Source organism: Trifolium pratense, linkage group LG6, assembly GCF_020283565.1.
Source record: "Trifolium pratense cultivar HEN17-A07 linkage group LG6, ARS_RC_1.1, whole genome shotgun sequence".
Classification (NCBI taxonomy): Eukaryota; Viridiplantae; Streptophyta; class Magnoliopsida; order Fabales; family Fabaceae; genus Trifolium; species Trifolium pratense.
This window is the reverse complement of record NC_060064.1, coordinates 16,187,115-16,202,947: the sequence shown is the minus strand read 5'-3', so window position 1 is coordinate 16,202,947 and position 15,833 is coordinate 16,187,115. Positions and strand designations below refer to the sequence as shown.

Below are 15,833 nucleotides of genomic sequence, written 5' to 3'. Positions count from 1 at the left end.
GGGATTTTTCACTTTCTATCTAGACCTGTTTGTGCAACGAATGGATCACCCGGGGGAACCTCCCAACAACTCACTGTCCCGCGGTTTCTACCTCTTACTTTTTGTTTCACATCCTTTCTTATATATCCCGCAACATCATCTTAGTTTATGTTGGAGTTCATTTTTATATAAGTTTGTAACTTATAACATGCAATAATACACGGACAACGTTAGAATTACTTGTGGGACTGTTTGATTAATTTGTACTGCACTTCCAATTCTAAACTAGTTCATGCAAATATTAATCATAAACAATGTCTGTTTACGGCAAATACTTTATTTTCGTTTCTCATATCCAAGTGAAGTTGACAACGGGGACGAGAATGAGATGGCTGGACCAGGAGAACGACGTGATGGTAAAGAAGATTGTCGGAGAAGGAGATAGTCGGACGAAAGGGTAATTTAAAGATGATCGAAGGAGGAGGAGTGCGGTGTGAAGAGCCAAGAAGATGTGGAGAAGACTAACTTGGAAATTTGGTTAGTTGGGGGGTGCACAAATAAAATTCCAAAATATAACTTAAGTTATTTTCATTTCTACCATTTGGAACAATACTGTGTGAGAGTCTGAGAGATGCCTCAAGAAATTCTTTTTGCACCTCCACTATTTCTCATATACTCACTCTCTATAATCAATTTTTACGAACGTTTATTATTATTTAGTAAACTTATTTGTGCACAAATGCTTATCATTATAAACATTTATAAGTTATTTTTATAGCAAATGATAGATTATATTAAAATGTTTATATATAAGCTAAAATATATTTTTATAAACTATCATAAAGAACTTATAAAAATAAGTTATAAACAACTTATGAAAATGCCATAAGCTATTTTCACAAGTTCTTCTAAACAATCTTACAAAACTTATTATACCACTAGATACGCTCAAATAAGTCGATCATAACCAATCTATATATAATTGTTAATGCTTTATATGTGAACTTGATATATATGCAACAATCTTGTGTTAGTTAGAATTTGTTGATGTTAGTTATTTAGTTAGAAATTAATTATAGTGTTATTCAATTAGTTGGGACAATTAGATAATAGAACTACTTCATATATATATATATATATTTCATTCATCTTTTATCAATTATTATGAGTATGATTTCTTTTGAGCTTTTATCTCATAAGTATTCGTATGCTCTCTTTCTCTCATACGAGTATGTCTATGTCACTATAATTCCTAATATCTTGCAATTTAAATAACTTTTCTAGTCATTGGCCAATTGATCACGGCTACTTATTTATATATAACAATCTTATCCTTATCTCTAGATTGGGTCACAATTTTGAATAAAGTACTAATTATCAACAACAAAAAGAAATGCTAAATAATAAAGAACTTAGTCATTAGTCAAAGCTTGGTGATTTGGCTCTTGGATCATTGCCACTATATAAGGCTTAATTTGTTGGCTTATATGATTTGATAATAGAAATGAAAGTATATATATTGGCTGAGTGATAAGTTGCCCTTCACCAAACAATGAAAATGAAAGATTTGATTTATTATTTTGGAGTTGGCAGACACAAACCATCATTTCATATAAAAGTACTTATTGAAACAACTTTAAGAGAATAATTGGTTCTTGAACTTTAAGAGAATAATTGGTTCTTGAACTTTTTCACTAAATCATGGAAAAGAAATCAGAGAACCGACCATTTCCATATAAATACTTGGATAACTTTTATTTTAATTTAATCTTCGTCTTTTAAAATAAAAATTAAAAGATCAAATCTACAAAATTATTTTAGAATCATTTCATTCGAGTAAAAAAAAAAGTTGAATTGAGTTGTTATAAATTTAAAATGAGGAGGCGAACGCTCAAAATAAATAAATAAAGTTTTTTTTATAAAAACTCAGCAAATAAATAATAAGTCTAAGAAACTTAGGCACTGTTTGGTAAGTCCAATAAGCTAGCTTATAGTTTATTGAACTAGCTTATAAGCTTGTTTGAAAAAAATGTGAAGTGTTTGGTAACGAGCTTCTCTAACTAGCTTATAGCGTTTTTTGAGATGCTATTTCAAGTAGCGTATGAGCTTATAGCTTATAGCTTTTTCATTTTATTCCATATTTACCCTCATTAATTTTATTTATTTATTTTTAAAAAATTATAATAACTACCCACTAACACTTACAAAAAAAAAAAAAACTACCCACTAACCATGTATTTTTATGTCATTTTGTATTTACAACAGCTAAATTTGCCAAACACTTTAATTTTATTCTACTAGCTTTTCAGCTATAAGCTACCAGTCATCAGCTATCAGCTATAAGCTAGCTTTTCAGCTATAAGCTAGCTTATCAGCTATCAGCTAGCTTATAGCTTCTTTTTACCAAACAGAGCCTTTTTATATTTATCAATCATTTAAAAAGTTAATTTTACCAAACACTTTAATTTCAATCAGCTAACTTTTCAGCTATCAGCTATAAGCTAGCTTTTCAGCTATCAGCTAGCTTATCAGCTATAAGCTAGCTTATAGCTTAATTTTACCAAACAGAGCCTTAAAAACATCACAACAAACAACATAAGATAATGCCGCCAATTATTATTTCCGAAGACCAAGCCACAATCCCAATAAACAACTAAATTTATTCTTCCACTTCTAATCTAATACTCCCTCCATTCTTATTTATAAACAACTATTCTCATTTTCACACATATTACTCTTAATTTTATGTGAAAAATAAGTTACATGGACAAAAATACCTTCAATTACCAAACCACATTAAATTTACTACTCCCTCCGTCCCAAAATGAGAGTCATTTTGACTATATACACTATTCACATATCTTACTTTGATCCTATTTTTCTACTAATAAATAAAAACAAATATTAGTATATAAGATGTTGTTGGATTCATCTCGATGAGTATTTTCGAAATATCATATTTTTATAATTTTTACTATTATAGAATTAAAAATATTAATCGTCAAAGTTATGCATTAACATGCGTAATGCAGTCAACTGACTCACTCATTGTGGGACGGAGGGAGTAATCAATTACCACTAAATTTACTAATCTATCCTTATTAGTTTTAACCACATTACAGATTTTGTATTATTCATTGTAATTTCACTAATATATATAGGGGGCTGCTAATTTAGACCCAGTTGGGTCTAAATTAGCAAGGTGCACCTTTTGAGTTGGACAAAAATACCCTTTCTTTTTAAAAAAAAAAAAAAAAAAAACATATTGGCGCTGATCCAGTGTCGCGCGCCTACCGCAGGACCACCGTTACAGACCGTTGATTTCCATCAGACGCCAAGAGATGATCTCATCATGTAAAAGACAATAATAGTAAGTACATATCAATCTTTACAAGCTAACGTCGAAAAGGAAATATCTTGACCAGAAGCTAGCTACCATAGCTATACACTCATTAAATTTAGGTAAAATTCATTTAGGTTTTTTAAGTTTCGCTTTCGTAAAATATAAGTTCTTTAAGTTTTTTATGTAATAAATAGATTATTTAAGTTTTTAATTTATTGCACTATGACTTATTATTTCAATTATTATCATCCGTTACAAAAACATTGACGCATTCATTAACTTAGTGAGGTGACATTTAGCATTATGACTTGTTATTTGGAAGCAAAAAATGCAATATTCAGTGTCACGTCAACATTTTTGTAGCCAAGGATAAATCAAAGGATAAAAAATGCATCAAATTAAAAACTTAAACAATTTATTTGGTACCTAAAAAACTTAAAGGATCTATCTGTTATAAACACGAAATTTAAAGAACTCCCAGATGTATTTGGTCTTAAATTTAAGAGTATACATTGGGAAGTACGAGGGAGTGGCTGGTGCAACAACGGATCAATGTTTCAGACCATAAGAAAGAGACGTCATCGTCACTCAAGGAGTCCGAGAAAACTTGAGAGAAGCAACGAGTCAATGCTCTAGGATCACAGAGAAATCGAGACGTCACATCTTCATCCAAAATCTCAAGAATTAAATTTATGTATCACATATATTATAAATCAAACATTATTTTCATTCATAATCGATATAAAATTTAATTATTCACACTTAAAACTCAACATTTATAAGTTTAAATCTTCATGTGGTTCATGTGTAAATTAAGTCCATAATAATCATATGGTCATGCAACATTATTAAGAGGGCCTACGTTCCTTGTAGTGCTTATATATTTCTGGCTGTGTCCATAGGAAAAAGACACTTAAACTAATTATTTGTAATGTACAAATTGATCATGTAAACCATTAAAAAAATAGTAGCTATGACATATGTGTATATATTCAATCATCAATTCAAATAGTAGTGCAGAGTATCTGCAAAATATACAAAAAAAAAATTAAAAAAATTTAAGGAAAAATATACAAGTTTATATAAACACCATTACGCTTGTTTGTATTATTTGTTTTGTATTGTTCTTTTTTATTTCTTTTGCTAAATGTTTTGTATTGTTCTACACATATGTATCGTTTGGGCTCAAGATTCTAAAATATTTCATACGTCTCTACTCTATCCTAAACCTATACACACCTAATTAAATCTTTTAAAATTAAAAACCCATTAAAAAATTGAAATTAAATATTATTTTTGTTTGCCGATTTTTAGTATTTTCTAACAACTTTCATTGATGGTTAGTATCATATACTCAGTTATTAAGACATTTTTGTACAATGAGGAAAATGAAAAGAAACAAAAGAAATTATTTAAAAAATAAAGTCCCGCTGGCATCAACTAGTATGAGAATGTTCATTTCAGTAGGCGACATAATTAGACGAGAATAAGCCTCAAGGTTTCTAGTTCCAAGTTTAGCTAAGTAATACTATGTACATGTATTTTTCTCTCAAATGGTGTGAGCTACTTTGACTCTCCAGTCTTTCGCAAGTAAGTCCTTAATATTGTGAATGATAGCTGCGTAATGATGCCAAGCATTAACAAGATCAGATAGCTACTTGATAATAGTACTCTTCGAATCAGAATAGCACATACTAAGCTCTTTAATATCCTGCCTCCGGGCCAAAACTCCAAAACTAAAATGATAGACTGTCATTAGTTCCGCATGAAGAGTGTTCGAAAATTCAACATTAATGTTTTTCTTGAAATCACATGTGTATACAATTGATTTGGAGAATTTGAGAGTTTTTCATCTTAAAAGTCTTAAATTCCAATATTTAATATTAATAACTTCACTTATAAATAATAATTAAATTTACAAAAAAAATGTTGTTAATAAATCAAAAAGCTTCCACTTCATTATACAAAAAATAAAAAAAAATAAAAAAAAATGTAGACGTGAATTAATATAGAATAATTGGTCCACGTACGTACGTTATGAATTTAAAATTAGAATGGGGTCTCTGTGACTATATTTTGCTGTATGAATTGTGCCACAAGAAGCCAACAAGAGGGCCATATTGTAAGTGTCGGTGATTAATTGGCTTTCACTATGAAAAGGAAACGATGATTGGCCATGTTACAAACCATACAAAGTCAAACATTCAACACATTGTTCCTTCGCTTTCATAATCTCTTCTTTACTTCTCTCAGATTAAGCCACGAATCAACTGCTTAAATCATCTATAATTTGTCTTACTAATAAAACATAATTTATAGCAGATGAACTTATAACATGCAGTTTATAATATGCTAAGTTATAGTTTGTAGTAGATAAGTTAACTGATTGAATTTATGATGTTTGGTAAGATTAGTTGTTGAATTAGTTTATGTGTATGAAATAACGTAAAATAAATATGTTTTATTAATTTTTAATTTTTTTAATTAAGATGATATAGATAAAATTGAAAGAAAAAATGATAAGTTTTAAATTATAAGCTAATTTAATTAATTTATCAAAATAAGCTATAAATTAATAAAAATAAACTATAAACTCATAGAGAGAGAAAAAAATACTTCAAACAGGTTTTTTTTTTCCAAAATGAACTTATAAATACTAAGCTATAATAGATAAGCTTGAAAGTTAACATTGCAAACCAGAACCTTATAGATTTGTTGATACCAAATATCAAACTTAGCATACTTTAGATTTTTAGTAAATTAAATCAATCCAATTATAATCATTTATATGTAAATTCTAATATGGACCACTTCATTAAGTGGTTCATGGTGGACCAGTCATGAATAACATTATAACGAATATGAATTTTACAAAATTTACCGTTGGATTGAAAGTTTATATCATATAGATTATCCATAGAAAAATTTAGAAAAATTGAAAATCATTTAATATGTTATTGAGACACATCAAGATTAACGGTTTATTAAATAACGTGAATTTTGACGGGTCTCAATAACATATCAAATGATTTTCAAAAAAATTTAAAAAATTTATGGATGTTCAATACGATATAAACTTTCAATCCAACAGTGAATTTCGTAAAATTTATATTCGGTAGGTCACTTGTCCACGGTGGACCACTTAGTAGCATTAGCCTCATTTATATTATATTGATACTTTTTAAATATTTAAACATTCATTGATATGTATAAGTTTTAGACCTGATATGACTATTTTTTAATGATGCATAAAAAATAAAATATTCGTTCTTTACTTCCATCTACATGCCTCCAGCCTCTTCATCCTTTCTATCCTTCTAACTCTTCTTTAAAAAAGAGATAAAAAAGTACTAGAATAAAATTAGGAGAAAGCAACTGCTACTAACTCCACTTAAAAGGTTGATGGTAAAAAGAATAAAAATTAAGTTCATTATATTTTTAACTATAGTCATGGTGTGGTGTGGTGTAGTGCGCCTAGTGGCCACTACAAAATAAGGAAACTGAAATTAGCACTTTAGAAATATGCTAGGATTGTATACTATCCTAGCCTCACATGTCTTCTATCATGACAACACATTGAATTCAACAATTAGCACGCCTTATAAGAAAGAAAATGCATTCCCACGATTTGACGAGTATAGCTTAGATAATAAGGATATCATATTTATACGTAGTCGTTGAAATTTGAATTTGAAATTTCTCGTTTATTCATTTTAAGAGATGAATTTCTAACCACTAAGTTGCTCAACTAAAAAAAAATGTTTATTGATAGGGGACTTGAATTTCACAAGGTTAGTACATGCACGCAGTAACTGTTTTTCCAAAATCTCAAAATCTTAACACACATATCAACGATCAAGATTATCTATTGCGTAAAACAGTTACAACGGAGATCCGAATCCTATAGACATTACCCATTATTGGAAAGAAAAGGAAATCAATTGTAACCATACAATAGCTTCATTTGCAAGTTACCATACAATCTAGAAAGTCAATGACTTAACATGGTCCCTTCAATATTGGCACCCTTTATTTGTTTAATGACGAAATAAAAAAGGAAACAATGTTGGGAGCAACAAGCACCCGCACATCAAAAATGCACACTTCTCAACTTTCCCTTTTCATCCATTTGCTAATTAAATAAGAGCAAAACAAAACCCTAAAATAAATTGCTTTAATTTAACACAGCACGAAGTGAATTTGGCCTAGTTTAGAAGCGTAATAAGCACGTTTAGCTGCACTTTCAAAAAATTGCTTATTGCTTATTTACGTTGATTGTAGGCCAGAGCCAAAAAGATCTCAAACACATGCACTCATCAATGCCTTTTACAACTCATCCAGCTCCTCCTTCACACCTTTCCTCATCATTAACTTTCCTTTTTCACATTTGAGTTTAATGTATATAATCTTATGTAAATTAATTTTAATTCATCAAAAGTGTTTAAATGAAATGAAGTACTAGATTTTTTTTTAATTTAATTAAAGTCACGAGTTTACTCTTTAGTTTAAATATGTAGCAGAGTGAAAATTCTTAGAGATAATTTGTCACTTGTTTAGATCTCATAAAGTTCGAATGGTTAATATCTATTGTTGCGCATAGAAAATATTCAATTTGCATCAGAAAAAAATTACATTGAATTTCATCAGAGTAATTTGACATAATATAAGATTGTTTATTAAACAATAGTATAAAATTATTTTACACCGTGTATTCCACTTTGCATGCATTTCATGTTTTCTAATTTGGATGAAACAATCAAAAGTGCTATTATTGCCACCCACAAAAAAGTACTAGCATATTATTATTACTAATTGCCAATAAATAAAAAATAAAGCTCAACAACAAGAAGCCAAATCAATCCAAATTATATATAATGATTGAGAACAAATTTTGGCATGTTCTTAATAATAATCTTATACATAGTCTTGCATGGTCAAAATAATCTTGTCTTAGCTCTATTCATTTAGTCACTCATCAACACACGACAGTGGACAGTCCATAAATTTTAATTGAAAGAATACAAAAATGTAATTCCAAGATGAATGAATAATTAATATGTACAACTACAACTACAAGCATAACATTATAGCATAATGAAATTAAAATTTAAAACTATCATTATAAAAATAAAAAAAATAATAAATGAGATTTTTTTTATTATTTTTTGTACACCTTGGTGTTTCTTTATTTTTTGTGGTAATAACTAACTAAACTAACAATCTTTATAAACAGAAGAATCTACCACCGACGAACAAATTTGTCTCTTAATGACAGAATTAAAATCATGATTATTCATACCGCGTTGAATTATTGCATAATTGTGACCACTGAGTGAACTCGTTTCTGGTATCAACTCGTTGGAAACAGTTAATTGAACATTCTTACTCCTCCAAAGAAACTCGTTACTCGCGAGTTGACTCAGAACACTCGATTCAGAAACCGAGTTTCTCTTCTTCCTATGCTGAGTTGCAGCCCGAACGATCTCAATCATCACCGCATTAGACAACCGTCGAACACCGCGAGCTCCACCAATAACAACAGCGGGTAGAACCACTTTCTGACTCGACGAAATCTTCTTCCCGTGTTTGTTGAAGAGAAAAACCGATTCCGGACTCCGATTCTTGACTCGTCCAAACGGGTCACGGAGAATCAAAACGCTTTTCACATCAACAAGCATCACGTGTTTGAAATTGCGTCGTACACGACCGAGTAGCATTGGGTAACACGCCCATCGTCGGAGACTAAACGGAACTCGGTCGAGAAACCCAGCGAGTGAATTCTCCGGGTCGAGTTCAGTTGCATCGAAACTCAGTACCGATCCATAACTCAGTGAGTTGGTAGTGTTGCTGTTTGTCTTATTCTGAGTGCGTATTTTGTTACCCCATAATGGTTCACCAATTTGATGAATATTATTATTGCTACGAAAAAAACGAGAAGTGTTGAAAAAAGTGTTGCTATTGCTATTGTTGGAATGAAGAACTGTTGCGAAAAATTTATTCTCTTGTTGAATAATGTGTGAGAAAGATGAAGAAAAAGAAGGAGAAGAGAAGATGAAAACGACGTCGGTTGAAGAAGTGATGGTGGAACGATGGAGGAGTCTTAAAAAGAAACGAAAATCATCGTGGGTTGTTTCATCTGCCACGTGGCAAATGAGAAGATCAGACATGGGTTTTGTGCCGCGGAGATAAAGAGTGCCCATTTTTTGGAGGGCGAAATGGTGGTTGTGGTTGTGGGTGGGGTTGTGGTTTTTGTGGAGGAGGAAACGGCGGCGTGATGGTGGTGGTGGAGTGGTGGGGAGGGTTGAGAGTGTGAAGAGAAGGAGGGTTGTGAAAAGGAGGAGAGCACATATTGAGATTGTTGATTGGGCTTTCGAGATAATTAAAGATTTCGAAGACGAAGATGAAGATGAAGATGAAGGCGAAGAAGAAGATAATGGTAAAGATGAAGGAGAAGTTAGTTTTGAGTTTGATTTATCTTGTGGAAATAATACTAAGAGGAGACTCATGTTATTTCTAGGAGTGTTAGTTTTGTTAGGGGATTTTGGTGAATGTGTCATTGTGGAGAGAAATGTGTGAAGATGTTTTTGTTTTGTTAATGGGTGGGTTTATGTGTGAGGGAGTGGAAATGGGATTGGGAGGGGGAGGGAGAGAAGAGAATGGTAGGGTATGGAGGAAGAAATGTGATTTGTGAATGTGTGTGTGGTTGATGGCTGTTTCTTTTGTGTTGTTATTGATGTTTTGCTGTGCTTGGGAAAAAGGTGGGGGCATGAGAGATACTGTTGTTGGGTCATTTGCTTCACACAGATACATACATTTTCATTAACACCACACCAACACACAATACAATAAAAAAAAATTGCTAATTTGGGAGTATTGGTTAAGAAAACAAAGAATAAATAATTTTATTTTTTTACCAATAAAATAAATAAATTTTTACATTTTAAAAATTAGAGTATATAAGTTTTATCTTATCTCTGCTTCAAAAAAAAAAGTTTCATCTTATTTCTTAAAGTGAACTCCAAATTATCATGACTTATTTCTTGACAATTGGAGAGTACACAAATAAAATAAAATAAAAACACTTAAATATTAAAATGCAAGAAAAAAAATTATATTTATTATGCAATCCAAATTAATATAATCATTATTATAATTCCATCTTAAAATAAACATTATTTGGAAATAAATTCAAATTATTGATTTATTTTCATTTTTTGTGTAAATCATATATCTTCTACTCATAAATGTAAAGACTAATTTTTCGAGTCTTGTGAGACCCACCATGACAAACTTTCTATAACAGTTTTAACGTTGTTGTATGTCCAAATCAGAGATTAAATCCAATGATATTTTCTATATTTATCTTGTTGCATGCCCAAACTTACTATATTTATCTTGTTGCATGATATTTTCTAAAACAAATAAAATATATTTAAACTTCTATTGATAATTTTGCAAGGACATGCATGATATTTTACTTTCTAAATACAATAAACAAAGAAATTACAATTTGTCAAAAAACAAAAAAAAAAGGAAATTACAAAAAAAAAATTAAAATGAATAAACATGTGCCCATATAGGGGTGGCAAAGTGGGCATTCCCGCCCCGTTTAAGCCCGACCAAAAGCGGAGCGGGGCAACTTAGGTGTCCGGGTTTAACAACTCAAGCACGTCCATTTATTGGCGAGTTGGCGAGCCGGCCCGCCAAATACTTTTTTTTTAATAGTTTGAATTATAACTTCACAATTCTTACCTCCTAGTTGATGTTAAAAGAAAATACTAGCAGATTGCGTTGAGAGAAGATTGTGAAGTTAAGCAAGTTGAATTATAACTTCACAATTCCTTAAAATTCTTACCCCCTATTTTTAAACTAACAGAAAATAGTGATAATTAAGAGTTGAGAGAAGATTGCAGCAGAGAACAGAGATAATTAAACTAACAGAAACATTAATTAAGTTAATAAGTAATTCCTTACATTTACCCTTAATTAAACTAACACTTACAATTACCCTTAATTAAACTAACAGAAACATCAACTAAGTTAATAAGTAATTCATTACAATATAAGATAAAATGATAAATACTAGCATAAAGGGAGCACGACGGCGGATGAAATGAATGAATGAAACAAACAACCCTAATTTTGGTAGAAAAAGAAACGTGAAGTTTTTTATGAGAGAAAAATATTATTGGATTGAGATTTGGGATCCTCATTCCAAGCCCAATTTTCAGTAAAAGTAAAAAATTATAAAAAATTAAAAAACCCGCGGGCTAACCCGCCTCACCCCGCCCCGTTTTTTAGGAGGGTTAGGCGAGGACGGGCCACCTTAAGATAGCGAGCCGAAAACCTCAGTCAGACCTGCCAAAAATGGTGGGTATGGTGGTCCATGCTATAATTACCACATAGACTAATGACCTCTTTGTTTATAATTATATGTATGTTGGGTAGACTGTTCTTTCCTTTTCTTTTTTAGAAATAATTTTTATATTAAAAATAAAATAAATATTTTGATTAACTTTGCAAGAAAAATATTTTTTTATAAATGTAGAAAATTATTTTTAACAAACAAATAATGCATGTAAGAAGTATTATATATATATATATATATATATATATATATATATATATATATATATATATATATATATATATATATATATATATATTATATTAACCATCTGGTTTTCGAATGAATCGTCCTCGGATTCTCGTGAACGATTCGTTTTAGAGAAAACTCATTAATCATTTAAGCTCAATTACTTGGTTAAAATATTATCAGTTTTGATTGCAAATATTTGGAGGATTGAGTAAGATTCAACACACATTTCTAATATGGTATTAGAGCCTCCTTAAAAATCTGTTGAGTTATCTGCTAATATATTTTTGCTAGCGGACCACCCACCTTTTTTAATATCCTAAGTCCAATAGTGTAGGGAGTGATGGGAATCTGATAGAAGTCTTTATTAAATGACGAATTATTTGAAAATATGTTTATAAATGAAGATGATTTTTACTATACAAACTAATTTTGTAGACTTTAGTTAAATTCAATCCAAAATTCTAAGAGTGTGTTTGAATGAGGGAATTTTTTGAGGTAAAGTAATGTTTTGAGGGAATTCAAATGATTTGAGATGAATTCCATTGTTTGGATGAAAATTTGAAGAATTTTCAAAATGATGGAAATTTATGAAGTATTTTGTTCAAGTTTAATTTAGAGAATTTCAAAATGACACCTAAAACCAAAGAATTTGAAATTCCTTCTTCTCCATAAACTTTTAAAAATTACTAATTGATCGTAAAACCTAAAATTAGCCGAAAAACTTAAAATCTACGATAAACGCTAAATCGGCCGAAAATCCAAAAAATCGGCAGAAAAAACCTAAAATCGGCCAAAAGCCCAAAAATCGACTATAAACACTAAAATCGGCCGAAAACTCAAAAAATCGGCAGAAAAACCTAAAATCGACCAAAATTTCAAAAATCACCTATAAACCCTAAAATCGGTTGAAAATCTAAAAAATAGGCCGAAAAACCAAAAATCGACCGAAAACCCAAAAAATCGGCCAACATCCAAAAAATCGGCCGAAGAATCTAAAATCGTCCCTAAACCCAAAAAACTCAGCGGAAAATCTAAAATCGACCAAAATTCCTGAAATCGGCTATAAACCCCAAAATCGGCCGAAAAACCTAAAATCGACTATAAACCCATTTTTCAGCCGATATTAGGGTTTTAATCGATTTTTGGATTTTTCGCCGATTTTATGTTTTTCGGTCGATTTTTTGGGTTTACGGTCGATTTTTGGGTTTTCGATTAATTTTTTGGGTTTTCAGCCGATTTTAGAGTTTATAGTCGATTTTAGGGCTTTTGGTCGATTTTAGGTTTTTCAGCCGATTTTGTGTTTACTGTCGATTTTAGGGTTTTTGGCCGATTTTAGGTTTTACGGCCGATTTTTTCGGATTATCGGCCGATTTTATGGTTTTCGGCCGATTTTAGGTTTTTCGGCCGATTTTATGGTTTATAGTCGATTTTAGGTTTTCAGCCGATTTATGGTTTTTGACCGATTTTTTCGGTTTTTCGGCCAATTTTTGGGTTTAGGGTCGATTTTATTAAAATAAATAAAATTAAATGAAGGAAATTCAATTACATTACCCAAACAAAGAATTTTACAATTGATGGAATTTCAACACTTTATCCAAACGCTGGAATTTGAAAATCAAGAGAATTCAATTGAATCAATTGAATTGCTTAGTATTTAAAATCCCTTGAATTTCTAGAATCCCTCATCCAAACACACTCTAAGTGTTCTTTCGTCTTGTTTACTTTCTTCCACTTTCTATTACCCCAAACAAATCCTAGCATTGTAATGTTGAGCAGCATGAGAAGTGTTCTGGACTAGACTAATGCTAGTCCACCTAGACCCTCACAAATTCCACATGGCTTGTCCAACCACCTCCATGTCAGCATGGCACAACCTCTCCACCAAGATAGGGTAAAATTACTACTCTACCCATTATCTAAGGGTAATATCTTGGCAGTCCCTCTTAATGGGCCTTGGCTAGTCCAGCCCACTAAGAGGACCTTTGGCCCAGAGCTGGGGGCTATAAATACTCTCCCTCTTGGGAGAGCAAGGTAGAACACTATTCATTATTGCAATTACTCTCTCTCTCTAACTTCTCTCTAGTATCTCTTTTGCTCTCTACCCTTACTGACTTAGGCATCGGAGCACCTGCAGGTACAACCCCCCCCTCCGTGGATCATCTGCTCGGATTTGCTGCCTACCACCTGCTCAACGGACTTCCAGCTGGCCTTCTACCTGTTCTGATCAACAGTTAAGATCAGTGGCGCCGACTGTGGGGATCTGAGTTCTCCCCTTCTTTGTTTCGAGCAAGTAAACCAAAGAACAAAACCAATCAATCACTTTTTCATCATGGCCAGTTCATCTCATTTCAACAATGACGTTGAGGACGCTGCTCCTCCATCTTCTCCCCGTCTGTCTCCTGCTCTCATCACTGACCTTCAGGCCCTCCCCGAGTCTGACCCTAGAGACGGGCAGGAAACTTCCTGGACTTCTGAGGATGGCGACTTGGTCGTCTTGACTGAGAAGCAGGCAGGGAAGCGCCCCCAGTCCGAGCAGGGCAAATCAGCAGAGACCGACTTGTCCGCTGCTTCAGTTACCAATGCCGAACTAGCAGCACTCATAGCTGCCCTGAGACAAACCACCGAAGCTCTCCAAGGCCAGAATCGCCGAATGGACGAGCAGAATATGAGACTAGATCGCTTGGAAAGGAATCAGCGACTCTCAAGGAACAACTCTCCCCCGAGGAGAACTCCCACTTCTCAATCCCCTCCTCGTCAGGAAACTGTCAGACAACGACGACCTGCCCTTGAGAGGATCGAGCAACCTGGCAAGAAAAGAGACCATGTCTCCCCTCCCCGCGAGGGTATATCTTCTCCGAATGTGAAAAAAGGAAAAATTGTGGACCGAACACCTCCTCGTCGTCATTCTCCCCAGGGACTCAACTTGATGACAAAACAAGGGCAGCCAGCAAGCCGCAGCCATCACACTGACCAATTCTCCAGAAGCCCAACTCCTGATCGTGAAGGCTCACCTCCCCTAAACTCGCAAGAGAGTGACGAGGATGATCCCCGCTGCCCTTTATCTCACGACATACTTCAAGCACCCGTTCCAAAGGGATGTGAGCGACCACCTCCTCTCCCAGCTTATGATGGACTTTCTGACCCAGACGAACACATTGCATCAGTCAATGCTACCCTGAACTTCTTGAGGGTCAGCGGAGCAATTAGATGCAGAATATTTCCAACTACTCTGAGAAAGGGAGCTATGGCTTGGTACCACAGCCTAGCTCCTCGCTCCATAACCTCATGGATGGATCTGTCCGACCAATTCCGCAGGCACTTCACTGCTTCCCGCAAACAACCAAAGACTGAAGCAGTCCTGGACGCCATCTTCCAGGCTGATAATGAATCTCTCCGTAGTTTCATAGAGAGGTTCAACAAGGAAGCCGTCCAGGTAGAAACAACTGATGACATGAAGAAATACCTGCTCCAAAGGGGCCTTAGACCAAACTCTGACTTTGCAAAAGCCGTTGGAATCGAAAAGCCGCGCACATTTAGCGACCTCCTCCTCAAATCTCAACCCTACATCCAATATGAAGAGCAACAAGCTGCAGATGCTGCCCGTTATGGGCGAGCAGGTAACAGTCAACCTGCTCCTCGTTCAAATGCTGAACAGACCAGCCGAGGAGGAGGAAGACGAAGAGGCGAAAGGCCTAGGGAACCCCGTGGACCTCCTAGCACGTTCAGCAACTATACTCCCCTTAACAGAACCCAGGAAGAAATTTGGAAAGAGTGCAACTCAGCTGAGTTCACCAAAGCAGGAATTAAATTTCCAAGACAACAACCCACAAAGCCTGGCCAAGACAAGAGCAGGTACTGCAAGTACCACAAAGGTTACGGCCATCTGACTGACGACTGCATACAACTAAAAGA

At 33.3% G+C, this 15,833-nt stretch overlaps 1 protein-coding gene across 1 annotated transcript; it reads right to left on the bottom strand.

Annotated features, from left to right (window-relative positions):
* Positions 1-8,187: 8,187 nt before the first annotated feature.
* On the bottom strand, positions 8,188-10,085 carry LOC123888324. The gene has a single exon (XM_045937337.1). The coding sequence runs from the start codon at positions 9,877-9,879 to the stop codon at positions 8,536-8,538; it is 1,344 nt and encodes a 447-aa protein (XP_045793293.1). The 5' UTR covers positions 9,880-10,085; the 3' UTR covers positions 8,188-8,535.
* Positions 10,086-15,833: the final 5,748 nt, after the last annotated feature.

Coding starts and splice junctions, on each gene's coding strand:
- LOC123888324 (XM_045937337.1), bottom strand. CDS start 9,879: ATGACACATTCACCAAAATCCCCTAACAAAACTAACACTCCTAGAAAT.